Here is a 22,098-nt window from a genome sequence, read left to right as displayed (position 1 = left end):
ATTGGTGGTTTCTTGCGCTATCTCTCTTGACCCGTCCTGGCTAGAACTTTCCTAAGGCTGTCCAGGACTCTGGGGCTCTTTGAAACTTTGAACTTTGAACTCTTTGAACTTTCCTAAGGCTGTCCAGGACTCTGGGGCTCTTTGAACCTTCCCCTAGTTATCCCCTCTCCAATGTCCCCCTCCCCCAAAGCCATAATCTGTCCCCTCACCTTCTTTCCTCCTCCTCTACACAGGCCATGGCCTCTGTCAGTGTCCTCAAGCCCCCTGCCAGCCACCCAGTAAACACATGGTATGCCACCTTGCCCAAGGAACCCCTCCCCAACCAGAGCTGGGGGAGGACCCCTCCACCAAAGCCATTGCCCCATGACAGTACGGACATAGATGTCTCATCTTCACTGTCACCAGTGCTCAGCCCAGGGCCTGTCGCACAGGAGATACTTGGTAATGAACTGTTGAATGAGAGGACAAGTAGATGGAGGAACAGACGGATGGATGGTCAGGTGGATGGGCGGATGGAAGGACAATTTACTAGACAGACAGATGGCTAGATGGCCAGACGGACAAGTGAAGAAATGGACTGATGGAGAGAAGGAACAGAGGGAGGGAGGGGCGGAGGAAGGAAAGAAGGGAGGGGGGTGGCTGGAACCCATAGGAGAGCTTTGACTGGGTAGGGGACAGCTCCACACTCACCCCAATTTGATCTAAGCTTCCAGGGCTGAGGATGTCCGAGTAGAACCCACGCTGCTTCATCAGGGGGTACTTCTTATCCGTACCTGTCAGGGGCAACTTCCGGGGCTGCCCCAAGTCTGAGAGCATGGGTGGGGACAGGGGCGAAGGCAGGGGATCGGGGTCAGCACTTGGAAGAGGCTTCTCTGACCCAAAATCTGGTCCCAGAAGAATCCTCCCCAGGTTATACTCTAGGTCTGCATGGGTCCTCTTCAGACCACACTCTTGGTCCATGGGAGTCCCATCGCACTCTGGGCCCCGAGGGGTCCTTCCTGGGCTCTGGCCTTCTCTGTGAGGCTGCTCCATGCTGCTTCTCAGGGCGCTCCTAGGAGAAGATACTGGCATTACTGGGATCTTGCCAGCTTCTGCTCAGCCCCCAGGGGCACCAGGACACAGGGATGCCTTGTCTGCATCTTGCAACAAGCCACAGCCCTCCACGCAGGCTTGGGGACAGAGGCAGGGGTCTCCTAATCTGGACAGACACACAGTGCCAGGCGGGTCCTCCTGGGAGACAGCAGGGCCTTCCCTGGGTGCTGCATGTGAGAAATGTCTTAACAAACGCATACGCTGACCCAAGCAACGCCCTCTCCCCACTCCCCCCACCCCAAACCCGCACACTGGCACAAAGCAAACTTGTGGTACAGGCTGCCTTGTTGGCTGGGCATGTAATGCTCTGTCATCTCCATTTTAGCCACCAGGTGCGCCTGGCCGGCCTAGGCTTCCTGTTGGATCACTGCAGGGGAATCCTGCCTGGAGGGGTCTGAAAGGCAGGTTGGGCAGCCAGGACTGTCTGGATCAAAGCTACCCAGCAGTGCTAAAGCTGAGGGCAGCTGCTGAATCCATTTCTAAGAAGAGGGGAGGGGGGGAGCTGGCAAGGCCACAGTAGGGCCCATAAAAGGCAGATGGGACTCTGGCAGGAAGCCCCAAACTCTGAGCCCAAAGGCAGCCCAGCTTCTAGCCAGTCAGGCGTGGCCTACCAGAACTCAGCTCCCTGAATCCACTCCCTGGTGGCCAGCCACCTCCCAGGGCCAGCGCCAAAAACATTGTTGAGGCTGGCCTATCCTGCTGACAGTCACCAGCCCTTCCCAGAGTACCTTAAAGGACAGAGGATCTGCTGAGGCTCAGCCCCATCGTGGCTGCAAACACACAGAGGTCTGCTCATTTTTGAACGAAATCACTGAACAGAGCAGCTCTTGGAGAGGCTGGGGACCCCACGCCACAGGAGGGCTTCCCACTCTCTGGTTTCCCCAGTTTTCAAATGTGTTTCAATATATTTGGCTGCCGAGCTGGTGTGTCATCGGGCTCCGCCAAGATAACAGATGGAAAAATGTCCAGGAAAGCATAATGTTGCTGGAGGCAAAGGGAGTCTGTGATGGGGAGTGTGGGGGGTAGCAGCTCTTGCTCCTATGAGCCCTCTCCCTCTGAGCGGATTGGCAGTGGGGACCCCATTCAGGCACATCCCAAGAAGGAAGGCATGAGAGGGAGTTGCAAACCCAGAATCCTGCTTCCCCTCCATCCCTCGGCCCTTTACAAAGATCCAAGGCTCCCTTCCCATTCCACCCCAGCTCTGAGCACCTGTACGCTGCTGGTGTGCATGGGACCTGCTGACAGATAGACAGACAGACACACCTCTATCTCCTGTCAGCCCCACAGGTGATGGTGGTGTCTGTGCGGGAATAAGCAGGGCTGGCGAGAGTGTGAGGACACCGTTGCCAGCAAGCCTCTGCAGGTCACTCTGGGCACTCTCCCCTGTTTGTGTGGGGAAACTGACCAGTAAGATGGTGGGGGTGACCCCAGCAGGCACAGTGTCTGCGACAGGGAGTGCTATTAGAGGCTTAGATGTGGTTCCTGCAACATCTCATTCAAACCTCTGAGGTGAGAACTGAGACTACCCTCATTTCCCAGAGCTGGGGAGAATGACGCTCAGAGAGGTTAAGGGACCTGCGCAAGTTCAGACAGCCAGCAAGAGGGGCAGTTGGAATTTAAACCCAAGGTATTCTTTCTCCCCAGTCAGATCACCTGGGAGTCCTAATAGCTTGGCTAGCAGAAGCTTTGGGGGTGGATTCACTGTCATTCAACCCCATGTGACCCAACCACCCGCCGGGCACTGGCTGGCTGGACACAAATAAACAAGGGCTTTGGATCCTCACAACAAATATTACTGTCATCTCTAATCCATAAACAAGGAAACTAAGGTCCAGAGAGGACAAGGACCTTGCAAAGGACACACAGCCAGGAAATGGCAGAACCAGAATGGAAATGGAGGTCTTCACTTCTGGCTGACCCAAAGGTCCATGTCCCTAAGCGCCACAACCGTGGTTCTCAAACTGTGCACAGAGGAGCCCTGAGGTTCTGCAAAGTGAGTGCTTATGCGGAGGGGAGCCTAAGCAGAAGGGCTTCAGAGCCATCCACCCCCTGATTCAATGAAGACCCTACATCTGTTTCACACACCAGGTTCTAGGTAAGGCGTCATATAGAAAGGGGGATGTGTGGCTTAAAGGATTTTTGAAGTCCCTTTCCTTGGTGGTGTTAGCTGGCAAACAATATTATGGACAGTAATAACCACAAAGGCTTGGAGTTCTCCCCACCTTTTTAGAGTACTTACCTAAGGTGAGCCCCTCTGTGCTTCCCCAGCTGTCATAGGCTCCTCCCTCCAGTGAACATCTCCCTGTATTCTATGTGCACACCTGTCTGCCCTGCCAGGTGATCATGAGAGCTGCAAATGCAGGAATTTTCAAGTAACGTTGATCTCTGAAACCTCACGAGCTACCGCGGGACTGGACAGGGACCTGGCTCTCCGTAGGTGCCAAGAAAGTGCTGGCTAAATGATTCCATGAATAAATGGAGTCAAGCAAGAAAATCAGTTAATGTCTATAACCACTCCCAGACAGGTGCCGCAGTACTCTGCGGATTTGCAGGTGGGGATAGGGAGGACTAAGAACGGACACAGGTGACGTTAGGTAAGGGACTGAGGGGTTGGTGGAGGTGGGCTCCTTCCCTGCAGGTGCCTTCCGCAGGGCGGGGAGCGGGACGGGGGAGAGGCCACAACCTCGCCATGCGTGGGGAGGGGCAAAACACCGGCCTAGTAAGTACAGGACTTTTCTGCAGGGTTGTTTAAAAGCGCGCCTCACTCCTTTCCCACGGGCCAAGGCTGGGGAAACGGGGTGCGTAGACTCGTATGTAGGAACGTGGATCTTGGGCCGGGAGGGCGTCCTCCTCCCGGTTCACTCGCCCTCTGCGCCTAGTCGAGGTGCCCCTGCCCCTTCTCGCCCTGCGGACCCTCGGCGCCACCGACTTACCGGCTCCAACGAGCGGAGTGGGGTCAGGCGGCCCGTCTCTAGGGAGGGACGCGGGGCCTGTTGCTAGGGGGCGGGGCCATCATCGCGGCTGGCGGTACTTCCGCCCGCGAACGCTCCCGGGGTCTGCTCGGGCCCCAGCTCCCGACGCTCCTCCCGCCCGGCGCTCGCCGCTTCCCTCACCCGGAGGGTGGGTTGGGGACAGGGACCGCCCCCTAGGCGGTCAAACCCGGGCTCCGTTACCCATCTCCCCTCCCGCACTCTCCTAGAGTAAGAGACAAAACAGCCCGTACGCAGTGTGAGGACTTTGATTGCATCCCAGTAAAAATAAAATAAAAATTAAAGTTATGTAAATAATTGGGGGGTAATAATTGAGGAAGTTCGTATCTAAGCCACAGCTGTGAGCCAGATGGTTAGGTCGCTGCGGAAAGGGTCGCTTCTGTTCTGTGGCGGCTCAGCTTACACACACACACACACACACACACACACACCCCTGGATACAACTCCTCAACTCCTCAGGGTGGCCAGTGGGTGCTCCTGCACCCCTTTCCCCCATCTCTGGCCTCAGGTGCCCATCTGCTCCAAAGACCTGGCATGGGTTCAGGCTTTGATCCTCCTGTCTGTCCTAAATATTGAATTTCTGCTAGTTTTCTTCCATGTGAAAAAATGGTATTGTGGTTGTATAGGAGACTGTCCTTGTCTTAACATGTGGGCCGAAGAATTTCAGGACAAATGTCAGGACGTCCGCTGCTGTGACTTCCTTTCAAATGGTTCAGCTAAATTTATAATAAAGTATAGAGAGGAGATGAAACAAAAGCGGTCCAATACTAACAATTGAGAAATGTGAAGTTTACAGATATCTGGTGTATTAGTCTTAACGTTTTTTGTTTTTTTTTTTCCTGTAAGGGTAAGAGGTGGGTTACAAACCAAAAGAAAATTGAAAAACGATACCTCAACCTGAGAACCCTTACCCAGGGAGCCTTCTCAGAGTTGGCCTCATTTTGTAGATGGGGAAACTGAGGCTTGGTAAGGCAGGTTGGTATTGGGGGAGGTGGTAGGACCTGAGGTTCCTTAGACAAATGTCCAACTTTACTTGACGTTTTAGCAATGCTGGCTTAGTGCCCAGCTGGAGCTGAGCACTAAGCATTCAGATTTGAACTGGATTCTGCTTTACAAGTGTGTTTGTTGAATGGGCAATCCAGAGAGGCCCGGCCATGAGGAGCACAGAGGCAGAGTGTAAGCTGTGGCTGGAGACAGTAACTTGGCCTTTGCACAGGCTTTGCTTCCTCCACCCAGAACACCTCTTTCCACCAGCTCCTGCTTCTGGCCAACTCCTATTCATCCTTCAAGACCCAATGCTGGTACAACTTTCCCGAAGCCCAAACTGTGGTGTTATTTGCTTTTCTTGTTGGCATTCACATGGTAGGTGCTCAGTGACCATTGCGGAAGGAAAGAAGGGGTAAGAGGGAGATTGGGGGCAAAGGTGGCCATAGTTCTTTGAGGAGACAAAGACCCTCAAAGCCCTGTTTTGGGCCAGCCTGGCTCCTTTGTGGGTCTGGGGATAGGCTGTGTACCCTATTCAGCCTATAGAGAGGCACCTGCTTCTCGGCTTTTTCCTGGCACTCCCTACACTGGGTACAGCTGTCCAAAAAGCTGCAGTACCCATCCGGGTTGCCAGGGCAACATCAGCCCATGGTGGGACGTCAGGAATGATAGGGGCAGAGCGCTAATCCTGGAAAGTTGCCAAGCAACGCAGTGGGTTGATGACATCACAGGGGCCATGGCTGCCAGACAGATGGATAGGCCACTGCAGGATAGGTCCACTCTCAAAAGGCCCAGCCCACAGATCCCCTCACCCCCACCATGAGATGGTCACTGTTATGTCCCTGGGGTGTGCAGGCCAGGGGTTGTTTCTTCACCCAGCAATCCTGCCAGCTCCACTTTGCCCTCTACAGGTGTGGGCGGTGGGCTTGACTGCCTGCCTTCCTCCCTGGCAGGACATTGGGGTCAGTCCCTGCCCTCATGGGTCTCAGATGTCCACCCTCTAATGCCCCCATCTTCTCCATTGGTTGGACACAGGTTCAGACTTTGCTCTTCCTGCCCTGCCCTGAAGGCTGCCACACCTACCTGTTCCCTGAGGGAGGAACAAGGGGCTGAGCCACGACCCCACCCTGGGCCCCTGCCCCTCCTGCGGTGGGAAGGCAGTCCTCTGCCGTGTATAGGCTGGAAGGGAAGCCAGCCTTGCTCTTGTTGAAATAGATAAGACCGGGTTCCTTCAAGAGCTTGTGAGTGAGTAGGGGTTCTCTACCCTATCACTGGTGGGCTGGAAGCTTCGGGCTTGGGTGGGCAGGCTGTGCAGGGCTCCCAGGCCCATGCCTTTCGGGGCAGAATTCTGAGGGCATGGCAGGCCCGGACCACCCCTCCCCTGTGCCTTTCTGCTGCCTGAGCTGAGGCTGGGAGCGATGCTTCACTGGCTGCAGAGATGAAAGCCCCATGTGAATAGGAGATAGAATGAGCCCTTCACGTGGCTGGCCGGCCGGAACAGAGGGCGACAGGCATCCAGACAGGATGACTAAAGCTATCGCTCCCCCACCTGCCCCCAGGCAGCCTCTTGGGCCTCCCAGGATCTCCCTCTGATTTTCTAGGCCAGGGGCCCTGAGCTGCTCCTGAGAGAAACTGAGTCACAGGCATGGGGGCTGTCAGAGGACTGGTTGAGGTCTGGTGCCCACCCTCTCCCTAGGCCTCCTCTGATCTTCCCCCTCTCTTCTATTGGTCAGCAGGTCTCAGCCGCTCCAACCAGCATTTTCTTTGATGAATAAAAATGGAGACAAATTAATTCTCCTTTGATCCATGAGGTCAGCTTGGCAGACAAGACCTTAAAAGCCCAGATCTCAGGGAGGGGTAGAAGTTCCTGGGGGACTGGAAGCTTGAAGACCCGGTGAAGGCTCAGTACTCATCCTGGCCCCCAGCCCAAAGCCATTCATTCCCACCTGAACTCACATGGAGCTTCCCAGCTCCAGCTGGATTCTCCTCCCTCTTTCAGTTTTTCTACAACTTCCCACCCCATCTCAGGCTACACTTCCTCAGGAAGTCCTCCTTGATTGCCTCAGCCCACAGAACACATTTATACTCTCCTCAGGGGCCCCAGAGGACCATGGCCAGTACCACCTGGCAGGTGACCAGATGCTGGTCCACTGCTGGGTCACCCAACTGGAGGGCGGGCTTGAACAGCGGGGATAGTGGGTTGCTGTGGTGCTGCTTTTCCCCGCAGCCCTGCCAGTCCATCAGTCCTGAATTATTAGGGGTTGACTAGGATTCAGAGCACCCCGTCTTCATACCCTTTCCCCAGCCTACCCCCCTCCGACCTGCAATTCCAGACCATGCTCCAGAATAAGGTCTAGAATGCTGAGGCCTGGCTCTCTAGGAGCAGGAGCCAGGAGGGGGTCCAAGTGATTGGCCCCCAGACAGTGAGATCTTCCACAAGAATTTCCATGGGACACCAAGGAGCTACACAGGCAGCTGTCTGTCATAATTAGGCTCCGAGTGCTTCTGATTTCCCCTTGGCCCCAAGGAACTCAGTGAACACCGACTGAATGATCTTTCCGCAGACTGGGACTAGCCTCATTATCTAGCCTCCACAGCCCACCAAGTGCCCGCACCACCCCACTCCTCCAGGGAACCTGAGTTCACTGAGTCTGGAAACCAGCCTGCCATTCTGACCTACCCCTAGAAAGTTCTTTGAACAGGGCAGGAGGTCAGGATTCTGCTGCCAACTCAGTGGCAAGTCTCTTCCCTTACTAGGTCTCAGTTTTTCCATCTGCACAGTGGGGTACACAAAACATGCCGAGGTCTGCCCTGGGGCCTCCTGAAGAATGGCCTGAGGAACACCAGGATAGTTGCTGTGCCCCCAAATGCCTCCATTCCTGGCAAAAGCTTTGCCCCTGCCACACATCTGAGACGGAGTATGTAAGAAACTCCAGACAGGTCAGGAAGGCTGGTTTGTTGCAGAGAGGAAATTCCTCATTGTCAGAGAGGTGGGCGCTGCCATCAGTGGCCGGCCTGTGCCGACTCGGGGAGGGTGGGGAAGGGGGGCATTCAGCCAGCCAGGGCAGCAGCTGGAGCTGATCGCCTCCTTGGCAATCTACTCCCACCCTCCAGGTGGGCAAACTGAGGGGGCAAGAAGGGAAGGGCCTTGCCCAAGTACAAGCGGAACCTGGGGCTGTCACATAGGATATAGGGAGTCACTAGAATGTGGGCCACAAGACAAAAACCAGTTGCCATGGGGATCCCCAATCATTTCCGGGAGCAGGGGGGCGCTGGCCGGCCTCCTACTTCTCCTGCCCCATCGTCCCCCCATTCCACCACCTGCTGGTAGGATGCCAGAGAACCAGACAATACAGTTCCTTGGATCTCAGTTTCCCCACCTGAAGTGGAACACCAGAGACCCCGCAGGCCATCCCCTGGGAGTGTGCACTCTTCCTGTTGTGTGTATTGTATGTGTGTGGGAAGTGAATTCCATAATAATCCTGGCTCAGATGGGTTCCCTGCCTAGGTCCCCTCGACCCTGAGGGTCCCCTGGAAAATGTCATCTCCCCCTCCAAGCTGTGATCCCTAAGTATGCAGGACGGCATTCAGGTCTCCAAGTGTTCTAACAGAGGTGGGCGGGCCTGAGAGTATTGCGGAAGACAACCCCTTCCCTCTGCTCTTCCCAACCTCGCTGTCTAACCTGACCTGCTCTGGCGACATCCAGGCCTCAGAGCTCCTTCCAAGCAGAGAGAAACTTACTCGTGGAGGTCGTGAGGGCAGAAATGACTGCTCCCATTTTATAGGTGAGGAGACTGAGGTCCCCTAAGGAGCCCTTGAGATGAGCACACCCACCACTGGGCAGGCAGAGCTGGCTTGGCAGTTGGACCCTCTGTCCTTCCCCAGGGCCCTCCCTGTGACCCCTCCTGGTCCCACCGCCCCTCTTGGCTAGCCCTCAGAGCAGGCAGCTGGGCCTGGGGATGGGCAGGGAGCACCTTGGGAAGAACACCAGGGCTGGGGAGCAGGTGTGGGGGAGGACAGCAGGTGCAGGATAATGGGGCCACCAGGGGAGGCACAGGGAGCAGGTGCTGCCATGGAGGGGGTGAGCTTCCCATTGTGTGCCCGGTTCTGGTGGGTATGGAACAGGAGGGGGAACCCCTGAGAGCCCCTGGGCCATCCTGGCTTATGCTCAGAGGTCATCCAGATGCCTGGGCCCAGGCACATAGCCAAGCCCCTCCCCTGGGTCCCAGCAACCCTCCAGGTTGCCATGACAACCAGCACTTTCATCCCTGTCCCTTTGTCTGGTCACGGTCCAGCTTTTGTGACCAGTCATAATTAGCAGGGAGGGGGATACCCTCAGCAGGGGTGGAGCTGTGAACCCAAGACAGACCAGGGGCTGCCAAAGGGCAGGTTACAGAACACTGGAGATCAGAAAGCCTGGGCTTTTCTGGCCACCATCCCTGCAGCCACCTCTCCTGGCCGCGGACCACACCCTCAGAGCTGGGTCGACAAGCCTGGGGGTGACCCAAGCCCCAGGTGCTCCTGTCCCCTCTCTGCACCTCACTTTCCCATGCATGCATGGAGCTACAGGCCACCTGTCTCCCCTGGTGCACCATGGTGGGGGTGGTGAAAAGAGTACAGGCCAAACCTGAGTTGGTTTAACTCTCCTGTACAACTGGGGAAACTGAGGCAGAGAGTAAAGCTCGGCCTTGGCCTGGATCAGGCCACAGTTACCAAGACCACCTGGGGGACCCAGCACCTCAAGGCGGGCCCCCAAATCAAACAAAACTGAGCCTCAGGAGGTGAGGTGGTCCCTCCACTGACGTACCGCAGAGGGAGGAGCCTGGCCACCAGGATCTGGGGGGGGGGGGGGTCTGTGCCGGCCCAGGTCCCACCTGCTATGTGACTTTGGGCAAGTCCCTTCTTCTCTTGGAGCCCCAATGTGTAAAAACAAGGTGAGTCTATAGTAACAGCAAGCCCTCCCTCCTGTAGCGGGAGAAGGAGTAAGTCCTCTTCTGCACGAAGCCAGCTCCTTGCCCAGCCCCACAAATAGCCCACATCTTCTGCTCCCCTGACCTTACCCCTGGCACCCAGGACTTGGCCTCCCTGCATCCACCTTTCCTCACTGCTCTGGGCCTCTGCACTGTCGGTTCCTCCTCAGTGGTGCTCTTTTCCCTCAGACAAGAAACAGAGGTCTCAGGCCCCTGGGAGTTGGTGAGCACGACCATTACAGTCTTATATGGAAAGGAGGTGATGTGCCCCAGAGACACCTACTGGCAGACACCTCCCTCCAGGTGGGGCTGTGCCCCTCCTTCTCAGCCAGGGCTAATCCCCCTGAAAGAGAGACCTGAGAAGAAGGGAGCCAGAAGGAGGGGCCAAGGCGGCTCCTACTGCTGGAGGGAATACTGAGCAAAGAACCCATCCGAACCACCAGCCATCTCAGGAAAATATTACTTCTTTGCCGTGAACGTCTTCCTCTGGGACTAGCTCTGTGTCTGGGCTGGGTGTGTGAGGGACACAGCAGAGCCTGCCGCCTGAGGCTGGCAGGGGACTTCTGAGGCCAAGGCCATGCCAGGCGCCCCACACATCCTGTCATTATTCCTCATACCAGCTCTAGAAGGTGGTGACTGACATTGTTTCCCCTTTGATAGGCTGAGATACTAAAGCTCAGAGAGGTTAAGCTGTCTTGGGAGAGGGGATCAGCAGACCTACCAGAGGTGTGGGAAAGGGTCAGAGACAGAGCTGAGGCCACTGTTAGCTAGAAAACACTGCAAGGCTCAGGGTATTAGCTAAGGATAAAACCTTTTTTTTTTTTTTTTTTTTTTTTTTAGGGACATCTGGGTGGCTCAGTCAGTTAAGGATCTGCCTTTGGCTCAAGTCATGATCCCAGGGTCCTGGGATTGAGTTCCACATGGGGTCCCTTGCTCAGCAGGGAGCCTGCTTCTCCCGCTGCCCGCTGCTCCCATTGCTCGTGTTCACACACTCTCTCTCTGACAAAAAAATAAATAAAATCTTAAAAAAAATAACACCCAACATTTTTTTAAGCAGGCTCCACACCCAGCGTAGAGGCAAACTTTAGGGCTTGAACTCATAACCCTGAGATCAAGACCTGCATGGGGATAAAGAGTCAGATACTTCACTGACTGAGCCACTCAGGTGCCCCACGAAAGCACTTCTTACAATGCCCGGAGCCAAGGGACTGGGTGCCCGGGTGGCAGGGAGCTCCCCCGTCATGAGAGCAGGCAGGAAGAAGCCGGATGGGGTACCTGTCCCTGGGCATCAGAATGGAAATGGGGTACCGGCTCAGAGCATGTCAGACACTAAGGGGTCAATCCTAGCCCTACCCCAGCCCTGGAGGGAGCGGAGAAGGCAGGACACCAAGATAGGGATTAAAGACAGAGGGGGACACCCTGTCCAGAATTAGCCCCCTTGTCCCGACCCCAAGGTTGGCTTCCACTGTGTTAGAAATCTCAGAGGACCAGGGACAGGGCACAGATGGGGACACAAGGCCAGGAGTCAATGCCTACAATTTTGCATCCTAGATACTTTACTTGCCTCACTCTAGTCCCGCCCCCGTGGGGGTCTCTCTCCTGGAAGCTGTGGGCTCTTCCTTCCCCACCCCCTTTCAGCCAACCAGTGCACCAAGTCCACCCTCCCACTGCCCCTAAGCATCCCTCCAGTCCAGCCACTCTTCCCCAGCCTTAGACCCCTCCGTGCCCCCCCAGTGGCCCCTTCCCTGATTGGCCTCTCATTCTCCACATACCCTCTGACCAGGAGGCCTTTAGTTTCGGGCACTGAAACTGACGCCCTCCTCACCTGGGTCATAGTCACCGCAGTGCCCACAGCGTTCCTCGAAGGCCTGACAACTCTGTGTGGGCCAGGCCATTAGTAGGTCTCCCTCCTCAGAGAAACCAAAGGTGTCATGGGGCAGGGTCCAACCTGCCTCAGCCAGCCTTGCGTCCCCAGCCCTGGCCCTGCAGCCTGGCACGGATGGGAGGCCTAGTGAGCTGCAGCCAAATGGACAGAGTGAATGGGATGGGACCACAGCTGCAGGGCCGTCCTGGAACTGGGGCAGGAAGTAGGTTTGGGGAGACATCTGGGTGGGAGACTGAAGGGGCCAGCAGGTCCCCTGCAGAGGTCCCAGACTTGAGTGGCCGTACTCCTGCCCTGAACCACAGAGAGGGCATCTTAGAGCCACACACCTGCAGAATGGAACCCGAGTGGGGATTTGGGCCAGAAGGAGAGGGTGACTTAGGTGGATTCCTACAGGTCCTACCAGCTGCCTCCCCAGGAGGCACACATTCCCCTTGGGCAAAGCCATTTGAGGGTCTTCTTGGGGACTGTCACAGGGAGTGAGGGAATGCAAAGGACCAGCCACAGCGGGCCCACCCTATTTGTTGAGCAGGGAGGATGCCTGCTGGTGACTTGGTGCATCCCTCCCCCAGGACCCCAGACCCAAGGCACCCCTGCAGAGAGGAGAACTAGCAAGGGTGGTAGTCCAGGTTTCCCAGGGCCTGGCTGACCTTGACCCTGGGCCCACTGCTCTCTGTGGGTGGTCCAGGCTTGCTGGAGTTCCCACCACTCACAGCCCCGCAGCAGCCTCCCCAACTCCCTGGCGGGCTTCCAGGCCTCAGAGGAAGCCACCACCTCTGCCGCCACCATTACCGCCTGCCACCACGGCTGCTTCTTCGAAAATGCAATTACAGCAAACAGCCGCCGCCTCACTTGAGCCTCGCCATCCACACCTGGAACTAATTAACTTAATTAGGCCTTAATGAGCTACACTGGTCGGAAGGCCTATTTTTACTTAATTATTCCCTAATGTGCTTGGCATGGAGGAGCAAGGGACCTAGAGGATGGCTTTGGCGGCGGCAGCTGCCTCCTTGCCCCGCAGAGGGGATACCCAGGAGTGATGCCCGCCTGCCACGAGTGAGCCCCACGGAACTGGGAGTTTGGGCATGGGAATGAGGCAGGGACCACGGGCCACACCTGTGGGGACAGAGCCCCTCCCCCCGCCCCATCATTTTGCCTGTCCTGCCTCAGCTGAAGCTGAAGGGAATTACTCGTCCAGCTGCCTCCAATCGGGAGGCCGCTGCCCAGAGAGGTCAGGGGCTTACCTGAGGACACACAGCTAACTCGTGATGTTAGAGGGGGAAGTAGTCCCCGACACTCTGAAGGAACATTTTAAGCGACGAAGGGGTCCTGTGAAGGTGGGCACAAGGCCTGGTTACCTGGACAGCTGGCCTTCAGGGTTTCCATGGTAACACCTTCCAGCCCATTTGGAAAGCCAAATTTGTGGAATCAGCTTATTTCTCCAGCTTTGGGATGGGGGGAGGTGGTCTTGGCTCACCCGCTTGACGTGGGAGAGGCGTTGAGAGGAGGGTCCTTCCCAACTGGCCCATGCTTTGGCCCTTCTGGAGACCTCCCGATGATTGGCTCATTTGAATCTCTGTGTTCTAGAGCTGACCAGGGACCTTGGGTCTTGTGTCTCTGCTAAGTATGATGAGCTCCCTCTCTCTCTCCAGCAGCACTGTCTCTGTAACTTCAGGCTTAAGCCTGACAACTGTTTCCTTGGTGCCTCCAGCCCTCAGTCTCCCTGTCACCAGCCCTTTCTTCCTAGCATCCCCCTCTCCTGAAAATGGCCACACGGTTGGCTCATATGCCCAAGACAGGAACTAAATTGCTACCCTGACAACTCTCCCTCACAACCCACAGCCAACAGTCAGGAGGGGTCCTGTTGGTCTGGTTTCCAAACAAAATCCCAGATGCAATCTTCCTATCCCCTGCCAGCAAGCATCCTAGTCCTGGCTGCCATCCTCTCCCAGGTCTGCCCCGGTCTCCCAGCCTCCAAACCACTGCCACAGTGATTTTTTTTTTTTTTTTTTAATCACTCGTAGGGAGGGGAATCACTCACAAGTTTAAAACACTTCAATGACTCCCTGTCCACACAGAATAAAATCTACAGGCCCCACCCTGACCCATAGAGGCCTGCCTGCCTCCCAGGTCTCATCCACCTCCTTCTCTTTTCCTTGCCCCAGTCATGTGAGTTGTCCTTTAGTACCTCAGGGCCTTTGCACCTGCAGCTCCTTCTGCCTGGAATGCTCTTCCATGGCAGCTCTTGGAGGTCCCAGAGCCTCAGTTTCCCTATTGGCACAACATCGGCACTGCCTCCCATCTCCTCTTACTTCCCTGCTCCCAGGACCTAGGAAAGCTGTGGATGGTCTTGGGAAGGTATGGCCCTGCATCCCATGCCTTATGGAGAGGAGGGGAGGCAGGGGTCTCTGGACACATCCCCTCCCGTGATTCCCTGCCCCTTTCCAGGAAAAGGAGCCTCCGGGCAGGAGAACTCCCTGAGGCTGAGGGTGATCTGCTTGAGCTCCAGAAGTCGCCAGCCATGTTGGGCTGCCTCTTAGGGTCAGCACTGCCATGTCTGGCTTTACCATCTCCCTTGCTCTGAGGCTCAGTTTCCCTCCTAGTCCCATGAGGATAACAGTAGGCCTTGTAGTCTGTGGCCACACAGGGCCGCCATGAGCAGCCACCGAGCCAGTGGGTATGAGATGGTGGCTCTCGTGAGCAGCAAAGCCTTGAAGACAAGACAGATTCAGCTAACGGTGGCATCTCAGGCAGATAGCTTGGGGGAGGAGGGGCTTGGAATGCTCAGACCCCCAATCTCAGTCACCCCTGCCCTGCCCTGGGGTTGCGGGGCTGGCAGAGTCCATAAGGGATGGGAGAGGCGGGGTCAGGGACTCCTCCAGCCCTGGAAACTGCCTTTCTGCCCCCGCTGACTCTCCCATCCTGTGCTGTCCGAGGCTGCCTGTCCTTGTCACCCCCACTCCCCTCAACACACACACACACACACACACACACACACACACACACGGTGTCTGCTGCCTGCCTCCCTCCCAAGTACAGGCAGCTGCTCCTGGCCTCCATGCTGGAACCCGAATTGAATGAGCTTTTCCACAATGTCGCCTCCCGCTGACGGCTCCTAATTGCATGTTGAAGCCATGCGATGGAGCCCAACTTACACTAATTATGTCATTACCCTAATTAAGTAAGTACTGTATGTGTTAATTGGCAGAAATCGGCTTTGGGGGATGGGCAGGGGAGAGGAGGCCTTTGTACCCTGGGTTCTCATACGGGAGGGGTGGGGGGTAACTGCTGCGAGGGTTACATTCCTCCCTCAGTTCTGCAGGTCCTGCAATCACCCAAGTGGGCTTTGGAGAGGACCCTCAGCCTCCACCCTGCATAGGCTCCCCATCCTGCTCCACGGAGAAGAAGCACAAGGTGCTGAATAGGTGGTCGGAGCCCCAAGCTGGAGGCCTGCCTTTGCCCAACAGGCTGGTGGTCTTGAACAAGCCTTTTTCCTCGCCCGACATCCTCCCAGCACCTCAGCCACCCCAGAGCCTGTGGACTCTCAGTCAATGGGCACAGGGGCATCAGAGAGACTCAGTGTCCTGGCAGGACTGAGCAAGCCGCTGCCATCCGTCTATGGGACCTCAGTTGGGTGGCTGACCTGGGGCAGCAGGAGGGAGAAAGGTTGATGGCAGAGCAAAGCCGTAGGCCAATCTAGCACCAGTGTGAATCAGCAAAGGAACAAACAGGGCTGGCATTCCCCCAGATGCCGTGTGAGGTGGGAAGATCGGAGGAAGTCTGGAGGGCTTCCTGGAGGAAGAGGACTTCATCTATAAAGGAGAGGAAATCTGGGCTTCAGAGCTCAGATGACCTTTCACTGTGTGATTTTGTTCCCCAAATGTTTATTAGTATGACTCATTTGATACAAGAGGTTTTAGGAGTTTTCTCTTTTGTTTTTTGTTTGTTTATTTGTTTGTTTGTTTAAGTAAGCTCTGCACTCAATGTTGGGCTAGAACTCGTGACCCCAGGACCAAGAGTCCCATGCTCTACCAACTAAGCCAGCCAGGCACCCCTCATGGTGTGATTTTTTTACATGCCACACTTAACTATAACTTTGGATGGGGGTGAGGAGGGATAAGAGAGAAGTCATCTGAAGGAGAGCCTCCAGATGGGACTCCAAACAGTTGAGAGCACCGGGTGGGACAGAAGGAATGCCAGCCCTGTATCAGGGACCATCGCGTAAACCCCAGTATGACCAGAGCCCCCATCCTGCCCTCGTTAAGCCAATCAGCATGGACCTGCTATCAAGATGGCCCCATCCCTCCCTGCCTTGTCCCTCAGGGGGTTGTGGGGAGGGTGCAAAGGCAAGAATTCAGCGCTGGGGGCCAGGGCCTCCAGCAGCTGAGTCTCCTCCATCCCGCTCAGGGCCAGGCCAGGCTGTCCCCCATCTCCTGAGTGTGCCCAGTGGCCACAGCATGGGCTTCCCTGCCCTTCCAGCTCCACCTTGCCTGCCCTCCACCAGCTCCACAGCCGTCAACCACCACAGGCTTGCTCCGGTGGGCAAGGGCCCCCTGACTCCCAGGCTGAAGGAGCAGAAACGAATTCCTGTCTAGCCCGGCAGCCCAATTCTCAGGGGGCCTCGGCCAAGGGCTTCCAGTCCCCAGGCCTCAGCTCCCAGTCGGGAACGTCACTCATTCCTTGCCTGTTCCAGAGCTTCATTCATTCCATACAACTTGGTCTGGGCTCCCTTCGGTTGACTCCAGGAGATGGAAACAAGCAGAGAGGAAACTTTCAGTCGCGTGCTTACAACTACTCTCAGATAGCTCAGGGAAAAAATGATGCATGATTCTCTCTCTCTCTCTCACACACACACACACACAGAGCCAATACATAGAGCAGGTGAAGTAAAATAGTAACAATAATTGAATATGGCCAAAGGGCATATGAGTATCTTAGACGAGTCTTATTTTGACAACTTTTCTGTAAGTCTGAAATTATTTCTAAATGAAAGGTGGAATGAGGGAGGAAAGGATGGAAGGGGGGGGAAGAAAGGAAGGTGGTAGGTCTCCTTCCTTTCTCGGGCTTCCCGGCTACTAGAGGATGTAGTTAGACCAGTGGGAGCTGGGTTGATGTGGCCCTGCTTGGTGGGGCTGGAAGGGCTGAGCAGGTGGTAGGGGGTGGGGCTAGGCAGCGGCTAAGGGGCATCTAGCCCTTACCCCTTCTGTGCAGGGTGGGCAAGGCAAACGGCTGAGTGTCTTCCCCTCTCCCTGTCGCAGCTTCAGGCCAGCCCATGGCTCCTTCCCCTTCTCCTGTTCTCCAGAGAAGTAGGTGCTCTGGAATTTCTAGGAGTCTTCAATGAGACCGGGGGGGGGGGGGGGGGGGATCTTCCTTTGGTCAGAAGGCTTAGGAAGGCGTTCTGTGCCTCTGAGCATGAGAGGAGACTGCACCAGCCCAGAGCACTATGCCCAGGGCCAGTGGGATGGGATGACTCTGGGCAAGGCCACCCCACCTCCCCTGTCCCCTGCAGTCCTAACAGCACTAATAGACTTGTCTCTGAGCAGCCCAAACCGACTTCCTGGGTGCCCCTGCCTGGCACAGTTGTACTTAGATGCAGAAGGGAAGTGGCCCATTAGCCTATCCTGTATTAAGCAGCCCCAGAATTGTGGGGTGTGGAGAGGGAGGCCTCTGCTACCGAGGGCCTGTTGTTGTGGGGCTGTGACTCTGGACCCACCCTTGTGGCCCTTTTCCAGCCTCCTCTCTGCCCTGTCCCCAACTCCCCCCTCCCTCATCCCTGTCCCTCCTCCGTTCCCCACAGAGCCCACCACCCTCCCCTCCTCCCTTCCTGGAACCCCAAATGCTTTTCCTTAAAAGGGGACTTGCCCCACCCACTTTTCAGGCCCAGCTTCAGACCCTATTGGCCATCCCCTCCCCCAAAGAGACAGTGACACTGGCATCCTGATATGTGGTCAGTCCCTGCGGCCAGCTTGTTCGACCTCCCTCAGAAGGAAGGGGCCCTGCCCACTCTCACAGCCCATCCCCTCTCCCCTTGACCTCCGGCTGCCACTTCAGAGCCTGGACCACCCCAGAATGGACATGCCCTCCATTCAGGAGACTCTGTCCAGGACGCTGGGGACTGCAGCACCCAGAGGTCAGCAGGGGCCGATTCCTCCATTCGGACACCTTTGTTCTTCTCCCGCCTTTGTCCCCAGCCCCTGTGCTCCCAGCCAGCCCGCCCGCCAGCCCAGCCCCTCTCCTGGCCCTCGCCTGGCGGCCCGCCTCTCTCCCCCATTCCCCTTCGGGGCCTTTGCTCACCCACCCAAGTGCCAGAGCGGGCAGAGGACGGGTGGGGCCCCCAGCCCACCGCGCTGGCCCAGCCCCCAGCCCGCTGCCGGCCCCGCAGCCCTGCCTGTCACCCGGCTCCCTCTTCTGCCCACGCCCCTCGCCGTGCGGCCCCTCGAACAATCTCTCCCCTCCGTCCCCTCCCCACTTCCTCTCCCTTCGGCGCCGGCCCTTCAGTCCCGGGAGTCGGGCGTGATTTCCCCGCGTTCCCCTCCCTCCCGTCTCCTCCCTCGCCCTCTCCGTCTCTCTTTCCCTCCAGCCTCCGCTCCTTCCCGCTCACTCACCCTCTCCCTCTCCCGCTGCCCCCCTCTCTCTCCCCCACCTCTTTGTTTCAGCGGAGAACTGGCTCCTCGGGACAGTTCCCACACTGCAGTGCCTCTGGTGCGGAGACAGCGCCGCCGAGGTGAGCGGGGAGCCGGGACGCCGGGCGCGGCCGCCGGAGCCCTGGGGGGCGGGCAGGTGGGGACAGCGGCAGTTCGGCGCGGCGCCTCCCGGCCCGGGGCAGCAGGCGCAGCAGTCACAGTGCCCGCTGCCCTGGCAGTCAGCAGGAGCCGAGGGCAGAGGGGCAGCCGTTGGCCGCTGAGGGGGGCAACCCTGCCTGGTGCCTGGCTTCTGTGGGTGGTCTTGGGCTGACGGGGACCCTTGGGGGTGGGGTCGCTGGTACAGGGTGGACGGGGGCTGGGCTGCCCGGAATAGCCACACCTGAAGGTTTGAGTGTATGCCCAGTCCTGGGGTCCAGGGCATTGAACCTCCTCTGGCAGGGCTGTGGCTGCAAGGTTGCTGGGTGGCAGCAGTGGCGCTGTCCGCGGGGCTGTGACCCCTAAAGTGCCTGTCCCCACTGGGATTTGGGGGGCTGGTCAGGGATGTGCTGGGCTGCTCCCACTGCCCAGGTGTGGGGTGTGGGCAGAGAAGGAGTGATCTGCACCCCCACACATACCCACCACAGGCTGGCTGTTTTCACCCCCAGCTCCTGACCGCCAGACCCACAGAGCCACATATGGGGAGGGGCACTTCTCCCTCCGCCAGGGGTCTCTGACCAGCTCCCGCAAGATAGGATCCCCAGGACAGCTTTACCCACAGTAGTGAACACTGGGGATTCAGACCAGAGCCCAGATGCTCCTGTGGTCAGCTTCCTGAGCTGGACAGGGAGGGAAGCCGGGGGACAGGGGGAGGAGAACAGGTAGAGACAGAGCCCTGGCTCCCGCATGAGGGCTACAGGGGCAGTTATTAGAGATGACCCAAGGCCATCAGGAGATCCAGAGACCCTGAAGCTGGGCAGGTGGGTGGGAGTGGATGGAAGGGGGCAGAAGCCAGTGCCGGGACCCCGCCCCCTTCTCAGCTAGAGCTGGAGATGGAGAGGCAGAGCTGCATGGGGACAGAGCCCGTGCTGCTCACACTTCTCTAGAGAAGCAAGCAGGGTGGCTCTGCGGGCTCGCTCCTGGAGGAGGGGCAGGAAAGGTTGGGAGTATGCAGAGCCCAGCAGGGAGCTCTCCAGTGAGTGCATCTTGGGGATACAGCCTCTGGTGATCTGGTCTGGGCAGGGCCAGGTCCTAGAGCTCCCTGAACCCCCAGGGAGCCATCTGTGTACAAGGTCATGGCAGGTAGTGACCCATAAGGCAGAGCTGTGGGGAGCATTTGTCCCCCTAGGACTGGGGCACTTGTTTCTGGGACCCAACTCTGCCTCAGCGTCTTCCCTCGCACGGAGCGGGCAACAACGCCGGATGGACCAACATGTACAGAGGTGGAATCAGAGCTACGGGCATCAGGTCTCAAGGGCCCAGGTGGTTTGCCACAGCCCAACCCATCTAGGCCCAAGGGCAGCCCAAGCCAGGGAAAGTGGGAAAGGATAAGCCTCGGGACTGGCCCCAGTGATTCCCTGGGAGCAGTTGACCCCAAGGCATCCCTGTCTCAGGGGAAAAGGCCACCCATCCTGGCCTGGACTCAGCTCCGCACAGCTCCATGACCCCACTCTCATGCAGGCCATTGGCTACACCCTGCGTGGAGTGTCATTATCCCCCTAGCCCTACATGACCCCTGTCTTCCCCTAGCACACCCTGAATTATCTCACTCTGCCAGGGATTCCTAGCCTGCAGGCAAGCCAGTTCTCCCCCACCCCAGTCAGGGCCTCATCATATCCCTCACACATGATCCAGACCCAGAGGGATCTCAGGCTGCCCTCCCCCACCCTTTTTTTTTTTTTTTTTTTTTCTGAGACAGGAGAGGGCTCTCTCCCAGGGTAGGTCAGCTTACTCTAGCTCTAGCTGACACACACCCACCCCCACATTGGTTCTGTGACCTCCCAGGGCACGGTGACACCAGCAGCCACTTAAAACTCAAAGACCATCCCTTGCGAACACTACTCCAGTGCCAGGGGGCCTCCGTCAGTGAGCACCAAGGCCTTGCTGGCTCTAGCCCAGGCCCTGCCCAGAAGAAGGGGGCCTCCTGCATGGAGAGCTCCCTGAGCTTTTCTTGGAAGAGGCCAGCCCCTCTCCCTTCTTTGCCTCCCTCCGGGGCACCCCACTTCCACAGGGCTTTCCTACCCAGATCCGTCTACCACCGACACCTCCCCAGAGCAGTGAGCAGGACGGGATGTTGTTGTCCCCATTAGACAGAAGGGAAAAGCAAGACCTGGAGAAAGGATGGTGGCAAGACCAGGAACTAGAGCCCAACTCCCACTGCAGGGCTCCTTCCAGGTCTTTTCATTGCCATCCTTGTGAGAACCTACAGGAGGGCAGGGTGCCTGCGCTCACCAAAGCCTCCACCAGGTGCCCAGCTGCTCCACCTTCCAGATCCGCAAGACTCTGAAGGCCCTGAGAGGGGTGTGTGAGCCAGGGCTTCTAGCCCTGGTTCCAAAGTGGACACCTAAATGGTCACCTGGACTGGCAGAAGGCTGGTGTGGTCAGGCTGCTGAGGGGCAGGCAGAAAGGAGCTGAGAGGGGTTCCCCAGCCCGGGATGCACCTCTCTCTCTCACCTGTTGGACTTCCTCCACCTCCTGGCGTGTCCCCTTAGTATCCCCCATCCCTGCAGTAAAGAAGGCCTCAGCCTCCCAGTCCTGAAACAGCCTCCTGGCACCACTCCTTGCCAAAATCCCAGGAGGCTTGCCACCACCGTCCATGTGAAGTCTGATCCCCGCTGCCAGGCACATGAAGCCCTTCATGTGGGCCTCTACCAGCGTTTATAGCTTCTTTGCCCAACTTCTTCACTGTTATCTCCAGCAGGCTGACCACACCAAACTGTGTGTCCTCCCCCCAGAGCAGAGCGGAGCATGGCTCAGATGCGGGGCTGGACACACAGCTGTGTGCACACATCCCCACACACATGTGCACAGATGTGCATAGAGATGCAGACACGCTGTGCAGAAACCGGTCACCCAACCTCATGTGGTTTTCTACCAAATCATACATGCAGCGGAACTGTAAAATCTAAGCCAAAAAGGGACCGACAAATCTGTTTTGTGTTCCAGGGCAGGCCAGGTGTGGTTACATCACCATCCCTAAGCCGCCGAGGGCCAGCAGGGAGGCAACAGGGGATCCCTGACTCTGGTTGAGCACTCTCTGGGCTCTGGGGTCTCTGAGCCCCACAGGGTGTGGGCAAGCAGGTCTCGACCTGGCTCTCCTTCTGGTTCTGTGGCAGACTTGCTGGGCAGCCCCGAACAAGCCACCTTCCCTCTCCATTTCTCCAGCTATGAAATATAGGGACTTGGATTAGCCAATACCTAAGGGCTGTCCAGGCCCACTGCCCAGCTCTTCTTAGTTCATGCCAAGTACAGAGAACGGAAGGGCCTGTAAAGGTGGCAGCAGTGTGTGCGTGGGGGATGCTGGACACCCTGCACAGCAAAAGCTTCCAGGTGGGGCAGGG

The 22,098-nt window shown here is 57.3% G+C and overlaps 1 protein-coding gene across 5 annotated transcripts in view; it reads right to left on the bottom strand.

Annotated features, from left to right (window-relative positions):
- The window catches only part of DNAH1 (dynein axonemal heavy chain 1), a 75,583-nt gene extending 71,466 nt beyond the window's left edge, over nucleotides 1-4,117 (bottom strand). For 4 of the 5 annotated variants that reach the window (XR_009350730.1, XM_059161082.1, XM_059161084.1 and 1 more), the window contains exon 1: nucleotides 691-4,019. Coding sequence is in view for 4 of the 5 variants with exons in the window: in XM_059161082.1 (XP_059017065.1) it covers nucleotides 691-1,071 (381 nt within the window). In the remaining variant the exon portion in view is untranslated. The other variant, XM_059161083.1, reaches the window with a different exon arrangement.
- Nucleotides 4,118-22,098: the final 17,981 nt, after the last annotated feature.

This window comes from Mustela lutreola, chromosome 2 (genome assembly GCF_030435805.1).
Source record: "Mustela lutreola isolate mMusLut2 chromosome 2, mMusLut2.pri, whole genome shotgun sequence".
Classification (NCBI taxonomy): domain Eukaryota; kingdom Metazoa; phylum Chordata; class Mammalia; order Carnivora; family Mustelidae; genus Mustela; species Mustela lutreola.
This window is presented reverse-complemented; position numbering and strand designations above follow the sequence as displayed.